Source organism: Apus apus, chromosome 1 (genome assembly GCF_020740795.1).
Source record: "Apus apus isolate bApuApu2 chromosome 1, bApuApu2.pri.cur, whole genome shotgun sequence".
Lineage (NCBI taxonomy): Eukaryota > Metazoa > Chordata > Aves > Apodiformes > Apodidae > Apus > Apus apus.
Window position 1 is genome coordinate 23,076,202 of NC_067282.1, and position 16,442 is coordinate 23,092,643.

The 16,442-nt window shown below is 38.4% G+C and overlaps 1 protein-coding gene across 5 annotated transcripts in view; it reads left to right on the forward strand.

The window, feature by feature from the left end:
• FRY (FRY microtubule binding protein) overlaps positions 1-16,442 on the forward strand; it is a 243,628-nt gene that overhangs the window by 219,463 nt on the left and 7,723 nt on the right. For all 5 annotated transcript variants that reach the window (XM_051611586.1, XM_051611616.1, XM_051611609.1 and 2 more), the window contains 5 exons: positions 2,872-3,035; positions 4,155-4,344; positions 10,391-10,540; positions 11,402-11,500; positions 11,909-11,992. In XM_051611586.1, coding sequence (XP_051467546.1) covers positions 2,872-3,035; positions 4,155-4,344; positions 10,391-10,540; positions 11,402-11,500; positions 11,909-11,992 — 687 coding nt within the window. The remainder of the gene's footprint in view (positions 1-2,871; positions 3,036-4,154; positions 4,345-10,390; positions 10,541-11,401; positions 11,501-11,908; positions 11,993-16,442) is intronic.

Below are 16,442 nucleotides of genomic sequence, written 5' to 3' on the forward strand. Positions count from 1 at the left end.
TTTTCTGTTTGATAAGACTTGTTTGTGAGAGATCAAGTGAACCTACTCCTGTCAGTGACTCCCTAGAAATATAATCAGGGAAAGGGGTGGGAAGTGTGTGTGGGTTAGTGCCTTTAGGACACTGTTGCCTTACCAGTAAAGCTTTCTCTGCCTAGTCTAAACTGGGTGACCTGCAGAAGAGCAGTGTGAAAGAATGAGGCAGGGGAAGAATATAGTTGTCTTGTGTTATCATCAGTTTTCATTCCAGTTCTTGCTTTTGGTGCCCTCCCAATGCAGCCACACAAAAAATTGATACAGTACTGCTAGCACTGCATGTAGAAGAAAACTATTAGTGAAGAGATCACAGAAAAGTAGGTTGGAATTGTGCTGAATATTGAACAAATTGTTTCTGTCAGAAAGCTCCTGAGGAAGAAGAAAGGACAGGAGGAGGGAAATGTGGGTTAGGATGGGAAAGGAGGGGAACCTCTCAAAGTAATGGTTGTGGAAAAGCTCATTATCTTTTGTCAAAACAGTGGTTGGTAGAGAAGTTACTGTGTAACAACATAAGCAGCAGAAGTTGGCAGAATTTCAGATGAGGAAGCTGCAGCGGGAAAAGATAATGTTTGCAGGTGGTGACTGTGGCTAATCTCACACATCCAGCTGCAGTAGCTACTGGTATTTACATAAAGACTTGCAAATCCCAGTTCCTGATTTTCAGAGATGACTGCGGTTTAAGAATCTGTACTGTGAAAAATGTTTTAATATCCCAATAGCCATGCACCAGTGTTCATCATAAAATGAAAAGCTTCAGAAAAAGTAAGTAAGTGAAGAATGCAAAATCACGGCAGTTTCTTGTGGCATATTCAGCTAGTCCTGAGACAGGTTTGATACTGTTGAAATACATAACCCAAGATGTCAGGGATTTACCAGTGTTACAAAGATGTTGAATTGACAAACTTTATGCAGAATGTTTCCTTAGTGGTTTTTTCCTCAAAAATACCTTCTTCTACTGTGCTTGCTTCTGTATTTTCACTCAAAGGAAATTGGAGTTGGTATAAACAATACTAAAATGCTTGGGTTTATATTTATTTTAAGGAAGAAGTAATCCAATTTTTAGTAAGAAAACATGAAACTTGCACCTAAATAGTTTTTACCTAATCTGATAACAAAAAATCCGAGCTCTTTCCTGTTTTTCTTTTCCTCTTGAGTTTTTATTCTCAGAGAGCTGATGGTATGTCAGCAATGCAGAGGAAAATTTTTGTTACTTCTTCAGTGCTGTACAAAAATGCTTAGTTGTCACATCATAAGCAAAAACAAAAATGTCACCTCAACTTTTAAACAGATGCAGTGAGCAAGAACAGACTGAGACCTCTGCTCAAACATTTCCATGCCAAAATCCAGACATTATTGTTAACAGTATGAAACTAGTTAAACTTCGTTTCTATTAAATATAATATTCACAGTAATTAAGATAGTATTTGTAAGGGATTAGAAGGCAGTGATGAGTAATGCTGTGAGGATACAAAGATACAGATGGTGCTATTTTATATATTTTTCAAGTTTTCTACACTCAGTGATTTCTGGAAGTGCACTCTAATCCTGTATGAATATTCGAGTCCACTTTTTCATTTGGCTTTTTGGCCATCATATTGGACTCCAGTGGACGGAAGTATTTGCTTCCTCTTTCTTCCTCCCATACCCTATCCCATCCAAATGTGTTTTCCTCATACAAACACCATCATTGCAGTGAACAAACCGACAGTTCTTTCACACTACTATTTCATGTTTGAAAGTGGCTATTATTGAACTACTTCTCGAAGAAGCATGAAACATGTACGCTTCTTGCCAACTGCTCTGGCTGCTATTCTGGTAATTCAGCCACATAGCTTTCATTTATCTTTTCAAGATGGTTTGTGCTCTGATTAATTTCATCCACCCTGGACTCAGGACTATTCCTGTACCTTTAACTTAGAAAACAAAACAAATTAAAAAAAACCAAAATGTTACCCAGTTTAATTTCTGTCCCTGTTCTTTCCAATACAAGTCTTGCTTAATTTTTAGAAGTGCAAATCACCAGAATTTATCTTTAGGACCCAAGCAGGTCATGTAAGCTGCAGAGGTCCACTTTTCTAATTCCACTTGCCACAGATTTCCCTCCCTTCCAGCTCCCAACACATATATGTATATATGTGTGTGTGTGTGCATATATGCAGATGTGCACAAACATGCTCTGTAATATACCCCAAACAGAAAAGAGTAAGAGTTTGAGCTATACACTTTATTAATCCGTACAGGAACTGCTTTGCAGAATGCTCTGGATGATGCCAAAAGACTAAATCTGAAGCAAAATTTGTTCAGACTAAAAATGCAAGAGAAATTTGAAAGTTTCGAAAATAAATCAAGAACTTTAGGTGCTATCAGATGAAAGAGGAAGGAAATTACAGAAGCATAATTCTTTGAATGGCCTGTGGAACACTTTGAACTCCTTTTGAATGGAAGTTATTATGTAAATGACATGCTAAAAATAATTCTCAATTTTAAACATGCATATAGTCTTCCAGACAGTGATTGTTTTCTGTATATTTTGAGACACTTTAATACACTCCTGGACACTATAAAGTGATAAGTGACTGCAGCAAGAACCTTACTGGTTTTCCAGAAAAAATGCTTCCCTGCTGTGTTGCCAGCTGCATTGAAATTTTAAAATCTTGGCTAGACAAATTCAGTTGAAGAAATGCCTTAAAAATAATATTGATCCACAACACAAAGTTAAGCAGATACAGTATTTTTTTAACAAGTGTACCTTGTTGTTTATAATCTGTGACTTAACAGTTAAGTGGTATTAATTTACTAATTTGCTGTGTTCTAAGACCTCATCTTTCACGCCCCTAGGTTGAGGCTGTACATGAAGAACAAGATACAGCAGTCCATGAAGATGAGCTTTCGGGGTCTACAAATGAACTTCCTGGAGCATTTGAATGCAGTGACAGCCTTAGTCTGGATATGACAGAAACTGAAGAGAAAGTTGACAGGCTGGAACAGTTTGCTCTCACTAGGTACTTGTATATGCTGTTATTCGTAGAAGTTGTTTTGCAGTGTACAATAAAGCGATAACAAGGTGTTAGTTAATGGAGTGGCCAAATTACCTGCATAATTATGACACAGCTAAAAAAAACCCCGTAATTTTCCTTCTGTGAAGAACAAGATGTGACTTGTATGTACATGTAGGCAGGTAGTCATTACATATGCAATACATTTAATTAGAAGGGAAAAAAAGGGTTTTAAAGTAGTCACAGTAATGGAAATACTGCTTAGTTAGCTGTTCAACAGATCTGCCATGTATTCATCCTTCTAATTTCTTACGGATCACAAGGAAGTCACAATATTGTCAAAAATCCCACCTGCAAGCTCTTGAGGCTCCTGGTGAGCGTGGCTGTACCCCAATATATGTTGCAAGATTTTTCCTTGCCTTATGGAGCTATTTCACATTTTGGATGCTGAGTTAGGCTGCAGCTAGCCTGTGTTTATGGAAAGGAACGAGGATATATAATGAAGTCCTCTGTCTGTGTGCCACATGTTTCACAATCACAGTTTCTGTTCTTGTGAGCCATAGGAAGTATTTCTCCATCCCAAAGGATAATACACAAGATCAAGTAGCTTAATAGCCTTTAAAAATGGTAGTCAGTCTGTTTCACTTCTTGAAGTGCCAAAATAATTCCCTGTCCTAAAAACAGTGTGGAGGAGGGATGGATCTTCTCCAATCTATTACATTGTGGGAAACCAAATGGGTCAGTGAATATATGTCTGTACACACTGGGATTCTTTTCAGTACTTTTGCTGTGCCTTATTATTATTAGGAGTTTTTCTTCATGAGCTATATCCTCCTGTCAAGTTTCAGCTTTTTTCCTCCAAATGGTGGTACGATACAATAAGTATTATGGGATGGAGGAAGATAGATTGTAACAGCCTGAAGATAGAGATTCTGATTTGGAGGATCTAGTCATTGTCGCCAACATCTTGCCAACTTTCAAAAGTTATTTGAAATTTCATTAATATTTTTAGAAAGCTGCTGTAATTGGTCCTGTGATTATGTCTCTCTGTTGTAGCATATTTTATCTGCCACCTTCTCGGTATTTTCCTTTCCTCACAGTTTGTTGGGTTTTTTTCTCCTCCAGTTTTGGAGATGTTGATCGAAATGCCTCCCCTCCTCCCTCACCATTTTTTTCTGCCATCCTCGCTGCATTCCAGCCAGCAGCTTGTGATGATGCAGAAGAAGCCTGGCGTAGTCATATCAACCAGCTCATGTGTGACTCGGATGGTTCCTGTGCAGTTTATACATTTCATGTGTTCTCCTCCCTGTTTAAGGTGAGAAAATAAGTTTTAAGATACAAAATCACAATGTTTCAATTATGTGTGGCTGTTATGATGGTTCTCGATAGTAGTACCAGTAATTAACTACTCAGTATATAACCATTGTGATTTTGCATGCTGTAGAATTGCCGTACTAGATACTAGAACTGTCCTGTAGGACTAATTTTGTCACAAAACCAGTATGTATCTCATACTTGCAGGTTTGGAGATAACATTGTAAAATGTGGATGCACTTTAAATAGTATTTTCTTCAGTACTTTAGAAACGGTCGGAAACACTACCTGCAAGAGACAGGAAGTAGTAGCCTTTTCATCTCAAACTATTGTTAATTTGTTTTTTCATCTCAAACTGTTGAAAACTGATCATGCCTGTGTAAATGTCAATTACATATTCTGTACCTAATAATCTGAGTAGAAATATCCAGCTGCCATCCTGTAACTTAAATTCCAGAGATTGAGTCTGAAGACTAGAAATAAGTCTCTTTTTTCTAAAACTGTATAGTTGGAAAGATAAGCATCTTGCAAGAAGATAATAAAAAAAAGGAGTTGAATGCACAAGCTGTTTTAAGGAATTATGTCTGGGTTTACCTGTGATTAGTTTTAAAGCCTTTTCAATTGTTTATCGTGCTTTATATGAGACAGCTGCAGGATGTTTACTGTGCTGCAGCAGTGCACACAACAGCCAGGTAACTTCAGGCAGAGTTTTAAGTACTTGTGATCTCAAGAGTACACCATTTTTTATTAGAAATGGGTAACACATTAATAAATATCCAGTCTCAAGATCTTCTTGTATCTTTGTTATCCTTAGAAGAAGGAAGCATCATACAAAAAGAGTTTATTCTCCACCGTTTTTCCTCTGGAGTTAATTGCATGTCTTCTTCAGCTGCATGGCATGTTATCCTTAAAACATTTCACCTCTGTAAATATGGGTACCTTATAGGCATTCTTTTAAACACTGATAAATAGCCATTTGTAATAAAAAACAGTGCTGACTTGAGAGTGCTACAGTTCAACTGTGAAAATTAGTCCTGTACTTCTTAATGACATATATTTCTGCTTTTCTGCCATCATCAGTCCTAGAGGTTAATAGCCCTGTTCAGCTGTTCTGAGAATTATGTGTCCTCTTTTTATTCTCTTTGAAGAGGTAAAAAGGACCTGATGTCACACTTCTGGAAACGAAGTAAATAATACTGTGTAATACAAGACCTAAGCATTACCTGTAAAGTACCTATTTAACTCCCAAGTCCTGGTATAGACGCACTACCTTTGCTTTTGTGCTTGCCCTGTATCCAAATGATAGCCTATTCATTTTGTTCAGATGATATTGGAGTAGAAAGATACAATACTGCTCTCAACAAACTTTCAATGACAGCAAAACCTGAATAACAGTAATAAAAAATAATAATTAAAAATTAAAAACCCCAAAGGTGTTAATAGTATCAACAAACTAGAATTTTCTAGCTGGAGTCACAGCCATATACAATTTTTATAAATAGTTTATAAAACTGTTTTGTTCTCCATAGTTGAAACATAGGAGTATATTTTCCCAGATTTTTTTCATAAGGTCCCAGTTTGTCTGGGAATTGTACTTTGTTTCCAGTATCAAACTTTGCTACTCATGTGCTAACCTAAAATACTTTTGACCCTCACCAACAGGAAGCTTTGGAAACAAGCCCAGGATGTGCTAGGCTTGCAATACAAAATACTGCCAAAATATTTAACTGTGTAACAAAATCCTTGTTTGGAGGAGTGGGTCAACGGATTACTTGGTGAAGTGAAAGAAGTGCATTTTCCAGGGCACCCACATTTTATTTCAGTCTGCATCAAGTTAATGGTATATTGGATGTTTGCCCACAACACAATAAACCTTTTTAAAATTCCTGAAATTATTGAAGTATTGAAGTATTTTTCCTGTAAACAAGTTTTATCTCAGAGATCTCTGGATTATCTTTATGGCTGCCTCTTTGTATTCCATCAAATCAAATGTCTTCCAGCACACCAGACAGTTCAAAGTAGATTTGAGAGCTGGCAAGTAGTTTCCATAATCTAGGTCTTTTGTTATGAAAAATCCTCTTGCTAGAAGAGGAAACCTGAGGTTAAGAAGAAAACATCTTGAGAACATTATTTACATTCAGATAAAGCACAGTCACTATATGCAGTCATATACCAGTATTATTGTTTACAGTACTCCCATTTCATAAAATACATACTGCATTCAGACCTTGCTTAAAAAATTTCAGCCACTGTAACCTGCACCCACAAGGACAGATAGAACTGATAGTCCATGTAATAGCAAAATATGAAGTGTATTTAATGAAATCCTATACATAGATACCAAAGCATAGTCTTTAACTATTTCACATTTTAGTAGCTTAAATCACTGTTCAAGACTATTACTTTCTTAGCTGTAGATTGATTCTTGTTTTATGTATATCTGAAAAGGAAAGCAGTAAAGCGAGAATATGTTTTCTTGAATCTAAACAGTACAGTGGTCAGCTTTTGATGAAGCACTGTAGAAGTTGAATTGATTTTTATAACAAAAACAAGAACTGTTAAAATACGTAAGTAGATGTGTGCTTGAAGGAACCTGAAAAGTTCATGGTCCTTATCTTGCCCAGGACAGGATCGACTGTAACTTTAACTCCAGTCACATGTTTTTTAACTTTTCTCTTGCTGTTCTTAACCTTCAGGCTAAGGTGGAACTTTGCAACATTCCTAGGCTGAACTATCCGTTTTGCTTGAAAACTTGTCCTTCTGTGTTTTATGCCCATGGATTCTTGCTCTAAACACAGTGGTACTTCTCTTCTTTGCAGTTGCTGCTTATATTTGAATACCATTACCATAACTTCACCTACCCCAGACTTCTCTTTTTTAAACTCAGTCCTTTCAGTCTTCCCCATGAGCCACATTTTATAGACTTTTCACTGTTGTTCTGGGCTCTCTTCAGTTACTCTCTGTTAGTTTCTGCAAGAGCAGCACTGTCTAGAATAAGGTTATCTGTTTTATAGAAGGTATTCCTGTTTAAAAGCTTCTCTGCCAACTGCTGTACAGTAGAATACAGTTCATTATTTTCCACTTGTAACCCAATCTAGTATAGATCATGTTCTACAAAATTTTGCCTTCCTGGTTATTCTCCATCCTGAATGTGCTCTGCAGATTGTTTCAACATAGATGTACAACCTTGTCCTTCTTTCTTTTCCCTGTACCACTTTCCCAGTTTATCAAGATCATTCTGAATTCTAATCCTGGCTTCCAAGGAGTTTGCCACCCCTGCAGTTTAATCATACATGCATTTAATAAGTATGTTGCATAATGAAATAATATATAACATATCAATTATTTCTCCTCCTAATAGAAAATTCTAGCCTTTCATGAAAGCTAAATAGTTTGATATTATTTATTCTGACCAAATCTCTACTGCCTAGTATTCATATTTTATATGTTCCCACATTCATGAACATCGTGTTTAATTCTTTTCCTGTTTTTTTTCTGAGATAAGCACTTCTCTCAAGTTTTTCACAGCACCCTGTGTTCTGTGAGTTCTCCAAGACTTACATTATGGCTCCTAGATTCTTTAGCCAGTGTCATGTCTATCATAACATGAATTCCCTAATCTGCAAATATGTAAAAATATCCAAGCCCTTACTAACAAGATCTCTTTTCACCTGAGTTTTCACTGATTTCTCATTGTTTTTCATTGTCACTGATGCCCTTTCTGGGGTCAAATAATGCAAAGCATTAAACATACCAGTCTTCAGCAGCATCTGTTGGTAGCTGTTTGTCTCTGTTGTGGTTCCTTGGCCTTCCTTTTAATTATTTATAGTTCATTTCTTGACATTCAGTCTTTCTGTTTCTAGATCATTTGGCATCTCCCTCTCTGATGATTGTGACTACGTTGCCATGCTGTTTTTGGTACCCAAGTTAGTAATTAAACACAGTTTCCCTTTCTAGTCTTTTTTTTCATTAATATTTGCCTGAATGAAATATTTGTGATTTAGCCAGATGTATGTCTTAGTATATTTGCTCTTTCAGTGGTGCAGAATGTGCTTCTACCCTTTTTATTTTTTCCTAAAGGAATGGCCACCTCCCATTATCTCCTTTCCTCATGAAGTTATTTTTAACGGGCTCCTTCCTGCAAATTCGGAATGCGTTAAAGTCGGTTGTATTTTTTCTGTTACGTCTCCTTCATTGCCTCAGATTCATAACTCAGTTACTCTTCTCGAGGAGGGCACTGTAGCACTTAAGCCTGAGAGCCTGAGGAAGCTCTGACCTTGGAGCTTTCAAGACTCAGCTAGACAAAATCATGGTTGACCTGATCTAGTTTTGGCAATAGTCCCACTTGGAGCTGAAGGTTGAATCAGATGTTCTCTAGAGGTCCCTTCCCACCAGCATCTCTTGTATTCTGTTCCATAATCTCTTTTTCTAAATTCCCTTCCACTTTTACATTTTCAACTAGCTCTTTTCTGTTGGTTAGGGTCAAGTCCAGATCTCTTCCCTTTGCCAGAAGAGTTGTCAGAAACTGTTTCAGTAAGACTTGAGCTGAAGCTTTATTTCTTTCCAGAAGACATTGTAGTTGTAAATCTCCAGCTGTCACCAAGCCCTGTGATTCAGAGGATTCTTCTAGTTGCTCATAACAATAATTTAACTGGTTTGGTGGTAATTACTAAGAGCCCCTTTGGCTCTACTACAGGCTCAGTGCAGCAAAGAATCTGAAACACGTGCTGAGTGATGTGTATCTTTGTTTCCATGTTGAAGAAAGATGGTAGAAACATACAGTAAGACAAGTAACAGTCTCTCCATTTTAACTCTGTTCAGATGGCCAGTTTAGACACTTTAGAGAGAGATTGACAAATAAGCAGTTATGAAGTGGTTCTGTGGAGAAAGTTTCTCTTTAACCATTTTATAAATTGCTGATTGTGTACATTCTGCCTGCAGTGTGAGGGCTTATGTAGCTTAAAATAAAACAAGAAGAAAACACATTAAATCCAACAGCTTCCATTATCAATAAAGTCTGAATTCAGCTCACCTGATTTTAGGTACTTAACTCGAGTGCTCCAGTGTAGGAGCAGTAACAGGCTATTTATATCTCTATCATCCAGTCTGGTATTTGGGAAGCACTTCTCTCCAGTGAGGCATGCTTATGGTAATAAAGTTCTAACATACGTTCCTCAGAGAAATACCTATGGTAATGTGGAATGAATCATGTACAAATGTGGCATACTTTTCTTTTAAAAAATGTTTTCATGTTATTTCCATCTGCAGCTGGCCTTAGTGAGATATATCTTGGCAGTGAAACCTGCTGTGTATTTATCAATATCATTATTTCAGTTCCTGCAAGACTAAAATACTGTTTTTATTGACTACTCACTTTATCTATTAGTCACTGAAAAGAAGGTTTCAGCACTGGAATGTTTCTGCAAGACTAGACTGGTTTAGGACTCAAAACACAAAAAAAAAATCTGTGAAGAATAATTCCCGGATGCAATGTAGTATTTCTGGAGTCCTCCCAAGCAGCAGAAAAGAAGGATTACCTTCAGTAAAAACCTTCAGTAAGAAGGTTTTTCCCACAATGAAAAAGAAAAGTTTTTTTCTGATATTTCCATGCTGCTGTTTGGCATTAAGGCGTCCATTATATTACCTCCTTAGCCACTTGACATGGAACACTAACAAAACAATACCTGGAACGGGCAGAAAAAGTAATGTGGTGATCAACTCCATTCACTCTCTACAGCCAAGAAAAAAAACAACACAAAACTATGTGTGGGTAAAAGACTTTATACAGATCAAATCATCTTTACAAGAAAGACTGTATTTTGTAGTAGATTATTATTAATATTATTATGAATTCTGTTAGAAGTTTCACAGTTGCCCAGTTATAATAACTATTATTCAGTATCCTTGAGCAGGCATTCAGGTCTCCACAGGGACATGGTCTCTTTTGCATATGTTATTGGGGGCGGGGGAAAGTATGCTCTTTGTTTACGAAGGCAAAAAGCTTGTACTTGAGTAAAGAATGTGATAAATTGTATTTTCCTTGACAGAATATTCAGAAAAGATTCTGCTTCCTAACCTGCGATGCAGCTAGTTACTTGGGAGACAACCTGCGAGGAATAGGCTCCAAGTTTGTGAGGTCTTCTCAGATGTTAACAACATGTTCAGAATGTCCCACCCTTTTTGTAGATGCAGAAACAGTGAGTATATTCTTTTCAAAAGACACGTGCTCCGTTGCAGGTTGTTATTTTACTGTCTGTTTCACTTTTGGGCAACTCCTGAACAAATATGTCAAAAAGGTACCCACCACCTATCTCTGATTTTTTAATCTTGTTCTTAAACAAATTTCCATTAATTTTACATATTGTTTTATTAGGTAAGTACTGGCAGATGGGCAATATGATGTGTTGAGCCTGTTTGCCAAAAAACAATATAAAACAGGTGCTTACTGGACCCATTTGGCTCCACAAGTGGAAAAGGAGAAGCTATTTTTTACATAGTTCAGCATGAAAGATGGTAATATGTTTAGTGGTTTCATTTAAGTCAGCTGGGATGTGAGCTGGATGATAAAAATATGTATTAGGGAATGAACGAGGTGGCTCTTCCCATTATTTTCAGTCTGGCCCATGTTTATCCAACAGCATGAGGGCAGTGTGGCCTTACACAAAAGTATAGAGGTAGGAACATGCCAAGTGTAATCTTGGGCGCACTCCTGTCACCACAGAAGAGCTGTTCCTTACATCATCAGAGTGCTATGGAAATTAGCTAGTTAAGCTTTGTGCAGTATTTTATTTTAGGGAAGTCCTCTGCAAAGCTGTTAAACACAGAACACAATTTCAATTCTGCATTTTCATAGGTGCAATTTCTGCTGTTGAGTTTTCAGTATATTATTATACATGTGTGTATTTTTGCATAAATATAAATATTTGTCAGTACTAGTATCTGCAAATCTATGTATTCTTTTGCAAGATCTTTAGTATACTTTCTTGTTTGCTAATATTTTTATTATTTTTATTATTTTATAGTGACATTTACAAGCTCATTTGATTTCATTTTTCCAGCTGCTCTCTTGTGGCCTTCTTGAAAAGCTGAAGTTCAGTGTTTTAGAGCTGCAGGAGTACCTGGACACATACAACAACAGGAAAGAAGCAACACTCTCGGTATGCTGGGTCATGTTATGTTCTTGGTTTTGTACATGTGTGTACTTAGGTCAGGAGACTGCAGATACACTCAGATCTGTTTAAGCTAATACTCAGTAGAAAAACGTTTCAGGTACTGGATTCATTAAATGTTTCTTCCTGAACATATGAACCAGAACTCAAAAAGTAGCTATTGTAATTTTAGAAACACTGGCATCTTTAATAGATTCCTGGTCTCTCCTTTCCCCTATTCAATAATTATTCAGTTTTCTTGGTTTATGTAATGCAAATAATAATAGAAATAGAATAGAATACTAGAAATCAAGACAACACTTTTAAAATTACAGTAAAACAAAATACTACTTATCTTTCTTCAAATCAAACTAAAGGCCTTGTTCATATATTCTTGTAATTTCTCTCTGAAAACAGTGGCTTGCAAACTGCAAAGCAACATTTGCTGGGGGCTCACGAGATGGAGTTATTACCTGCCAGCCAGGGGACTCAGAAGAGAAGGTAATGAAGGAGCAGTTTTATTTCTCCCCTGTAAGTGACATGTGTGATACATCTTGTCCTCGGACCCACAAGAGCCTGCTGTACTTCCTCCTTGTCTCTCTGCTGGGTTTAAGCATAATCCAGTTTTCACCCTTAAGGCTGGAAGGCATTGTTGTTGCCTCAGTCCTGGCCACAGGAAATGGGAAGCATTCAGAGGCAGTACTTCTGCCTCCCTAGTCTATATGAGGAAGCAGAGCTAACCCTGCTTGGGTTGTCTGGGCTCTGTCTTTTAGAAAGATGTTGCAGCAGCCGTTTCCCTCAGTGCGGTGTCTCTGAAAACCACTCCTGGTGTGCGGTGCTACCACATTACACCCGCTTTATCTACAGCTGCTACAGATTCGGTCTGCCCAACAGCAAGGCTTGCCTGACTGAAGCACACTTGGATTAGTAGTTAAGACATAATAACAGTAAAATGGCCAGTGAAATAATCTATTCTTAGATAAGTATTTATAGCTAAAGCAAAACATCTCTTTATAACTTTTTATCAAAAGTTTTAGATGCACACGTGCAGATGTATGTATACAGAAATATATATGCATATTTAGTGTGCTGATTCCAGCTAAGAAATCAGTCTTTTCAGAAATCAGCATGATCAGCAGGCATTCCTATTATTTAATACACTAAGTATAGGAAACTGTTGGTATCCTAGTGGTGTAGAATGAGTTGAGAAATGTTATTTTTTGGGGTTTTTGCCTTTGGAAGGAAAAATGGAGGAATGGGAAGAAGAGAGGGCTGGAGAGAATAGCCAAAATCAGGAAGCAGCAACAGCATGTAGAAAAAAGGGACATCTCTTTTCATGTATTTTAACTTCTAAAATATTATGACCTTTCAGAACACACATTTGCCTGTTGTAACCATTTTTTTTTCAAATACCTTGTTTTTCTCTTATGTGGGTTTCAGATTTTTTGTCTTCTCCCCCCCATTCACTTTGTTTTATTCTGTTTTTATCTTAACCTCTCTTCCCCACCTGTATGTATTTGTCTTCTTGTCTTTGAGGTCCCTTGATTTTTCTTTTTTTATGCCGTTTCCCAAGAATTCCAAATCCTTGGAATTCTTGCATTTTGGCTTCCTTGACCTTATTAGCAACTATAATTTGCTAATAAATCCTCTGGCTGCAGTCACAGGCAGTGGGAAAACTGTTCCATCTACCCCCACCTGGCATTGGCACCAGCAAAAGTTACAGACACCTTCCAATGCCTTTAAAGAAGATACTGTCTCTTCTGTAATTGTAATGGTGTACAGGGAAGTTACAAGTGAGCTGTTCTGAAACCTAGTAGAGACAGGGACACATGCTACTACCTCTCTGGCAAGTAGATCAGGAGAGAGAGACAGAGTATAGGTCGGGAGGCATAGGCTTTCTCTTCTCACCAATGTGCAACACCCCGAACAGTGACTTCAGACTGTAGGGTGACATATCTTACCGTGCACAGCTTAACTTGTCCTCTTCATCCCTCTTTTGGAATGGATGGAGGGACACACATCTTGCTGACCATCTACTTAGTTTCTTTTTTGAAAACATAGAGGAGAAAGAATGCTGAGGGGAAGGAATAAACTGTGAACTGAGCTCAAATAGCTGGCCTAAATGCATCTAAAAGTTAATATATGTCATGTTCCACTTGTGAGGTCTTTTTTTAACTAGGCATTCTCTTGTTTCAGAATTAAATGTGTGTTTTGTGAAGCCAGGGCTAGTATTCTTCCTGCTTATCAGAAAGACTGAAAAGAAGGGGTTTTCCCTCCTGTGGAAATTCCTGATTTCTCCCCAGCATTGTTCCTTCAGGCCAAAATGCATTATTCCTTGGAAGTCAACAGGATCGTAGGTCTTTGATCAATAGCCATATTGCATTTCTTCCCCTTCTTAATCACCTGTCAATTGAAGCAGCTCTTCACAAAGAAACATTCTTTTTATTCAACAAAAATTTAATGGGAAGAGGAGTTGGGGGAAACTGAGGAAATGTGATTAGGAAAGGGCAAGGAAAAATTACTCCTTGACTGGCAAGTCTTTGTTTTCTTATCTTTCATCTGCTCTTCTCCCTCAACCTAAAAGGTTAAGGTATCTAGTAATTGTGGGGGAAATGAGAAATCTGTGTTATAGCGGTAGTCACAAGGGAACCTGCCTAAACCTGCCTTTTGAGCTCCTTGAAGGTTAGACTAGATCATGAAAACCTGCTGCAAACTTCTGGCATTAAAACCTTGCTTAGCTAAGGACAAAACCAGGCTACTTCTGGAAAAGTTCAGAAATAATTGTAATTCTGCTCTACAGAAGGCAGAAATATTAGATTCTCAGAACTGCCCACCTGGTAAAAAGTTTGAGGTGAAAATAGTCCCCTCTACACACAGGAAAGACTTAAGACTGAATTACACGTCAGCACAAGCGGTTGCATCACAAATGCCCACGGATGCTGGTAACTCATTTGGCACCAATGTCTCTAATCAGATCTTTTTCAAAAATAATTGCACATGATTTGTTAATGTTACTGAAAATAGGCAAAGTAAAAAATTGCCTAGTCTGACATTGAAGAAGCTTGAAAAATTGTCTAGGTCAGCCGCTAGAGCTAGCAGCTTTTCTGAAATTGGTTAAAATCTTTGCGTCCCAAAATGTCTTTCTCCCCTTATTCCTGCAACAGGTTGCATGACTTGGATGTGCCTGTGATTTCTAAGTTTTGATGCTACATTGAGCAACAGAGTCTCAAGGACATAGGAGTCAATTTCTAGACAAAAGACAACTGCACATACTACTGTACTGACCAGGTGTAACAGTCTTAGATGAGTACAGCTGCCAGTCCATTCTTCAACCATACTAAGCAGAGATTTTTTTAATCTAGTCAAAGATTGGGGTTTTTTCCTTGTTTATTTTAATGGAAGAGATATACATGGAATATCCTATTTGTACTGTCAATTAGCACTGCTAGTTCAAATAAGTATTTATCTCCTAATGCGACATTCACTTTACTCTGTAGGTCCAAAGTCAGTATACACATTTCTTAAACCTTGCTCATCCCAAAGCTCACCCAAGCTAATGGATGTAGCTTTGAAAACTCAGACTGTTTATGGATGTTTAAAACATGCCACACTCCATTAAAAAAATGCTCCAAAAAATCAGAATCTACCTGTTGTTATGAGATTCCCAGTGGCTAAAGGTTCTATTACTGTAGGCCACCAATAATACTGGGGGTGTACCTTTTGGAACCATAGTAATCTGGAGTTTAGCTGAGGCTATGGTGCCATTCAGCCAGTCCTGGACAGGCTAGAGAGTTGGGTAGAGAATGAAGGGCAAGTGTAGGGTCCTGAACCCAGAGAGCAATAACTCCATTCACCAGTACAGGTTAGGAGTTGACCTGCTGGAAGGCAGCTGTATGGAGAAGGACCTGTGAGTCCTGGTGCACACAAGTTAACTGTGAGCCAGCAATGTGCCCTTATGGCCAAGAAGGCAAATGGCATCCTGGGGTGCATTAAGAGGGTGTCCAGCAGGCCGAGGAAGTTCTCCTCCTCCTCTACTGTGCCCTAGTAAGACTGGGCTCCCCAGTTCAAGAAGGACAACCACTGGAGACAGTACAGCAAAGGGATGCAAAGATGATCAGGAGACTGGAGCATCTTTCTTATGTGGAAAGGCTGAATGACCTGGGTCTGTTTAGGCTGGAGAAAAGACTGAGAAGGGATCTTAACAAGGCTTATAAGTACCTAAAGGGCCGTTGTCAAGAGGATGGGACCAGACTTACTTCAGTGGTGCCCAGGGACAGGACAAGGGGCAACAGGCACAAGCTGGAACACAGGAATTTCCATGTGAACATGAGGAAAAACTTCATTACTTTGAGTGTGACAGTATTGGAACAGGCTGCCCAGAGAGGTTGTGGAGTCTACTTCTCTGGAAAAGGCCAAGTGCTGGGTCCTGCACTTGGGCCACAACAACTCCAGGCAACACTCCAGGCTTGGGGAAGTGTGGCTGGAAAGTGTCTGGCAGAAAAGGACCTGGGGGTTCTAATTGACAAGTGGCTGAATATGAGCCAGCAGTGTGCCCAGGTGGCCAAGAAAGCCAATGGCATCCTGGCTTGTATTAGAAATAGTGTGACCAGCAGAAGAAGAGAGGTGATTGTCCCCCTGTACTCAGCACTGGTGAGGCCACATCCAGTTTTGGGCACCTCAATTCAAGAGAGATATCGAGGTGCTGGAGCGAGTACAGAGGAGGGCAACAAAGCTGGTGAAGGGCCTAGAGAATCAATCTTATGAAGAACACTTGAAGGAGCTGGGAATGTTTAGTCTGAGGAAGAGAAGGCTGAGGGGAGACCTCATCAGTCTCTACAACTACCTGAAAGACCCGTGATCTAAACATTGGTTCTTTGCTATCTTCCTGGTCTGCTAAAAGTAGAGAACAGTAATTCTGTCTCAACAAAAACCTAAGTCAAAGTGTTGCTGT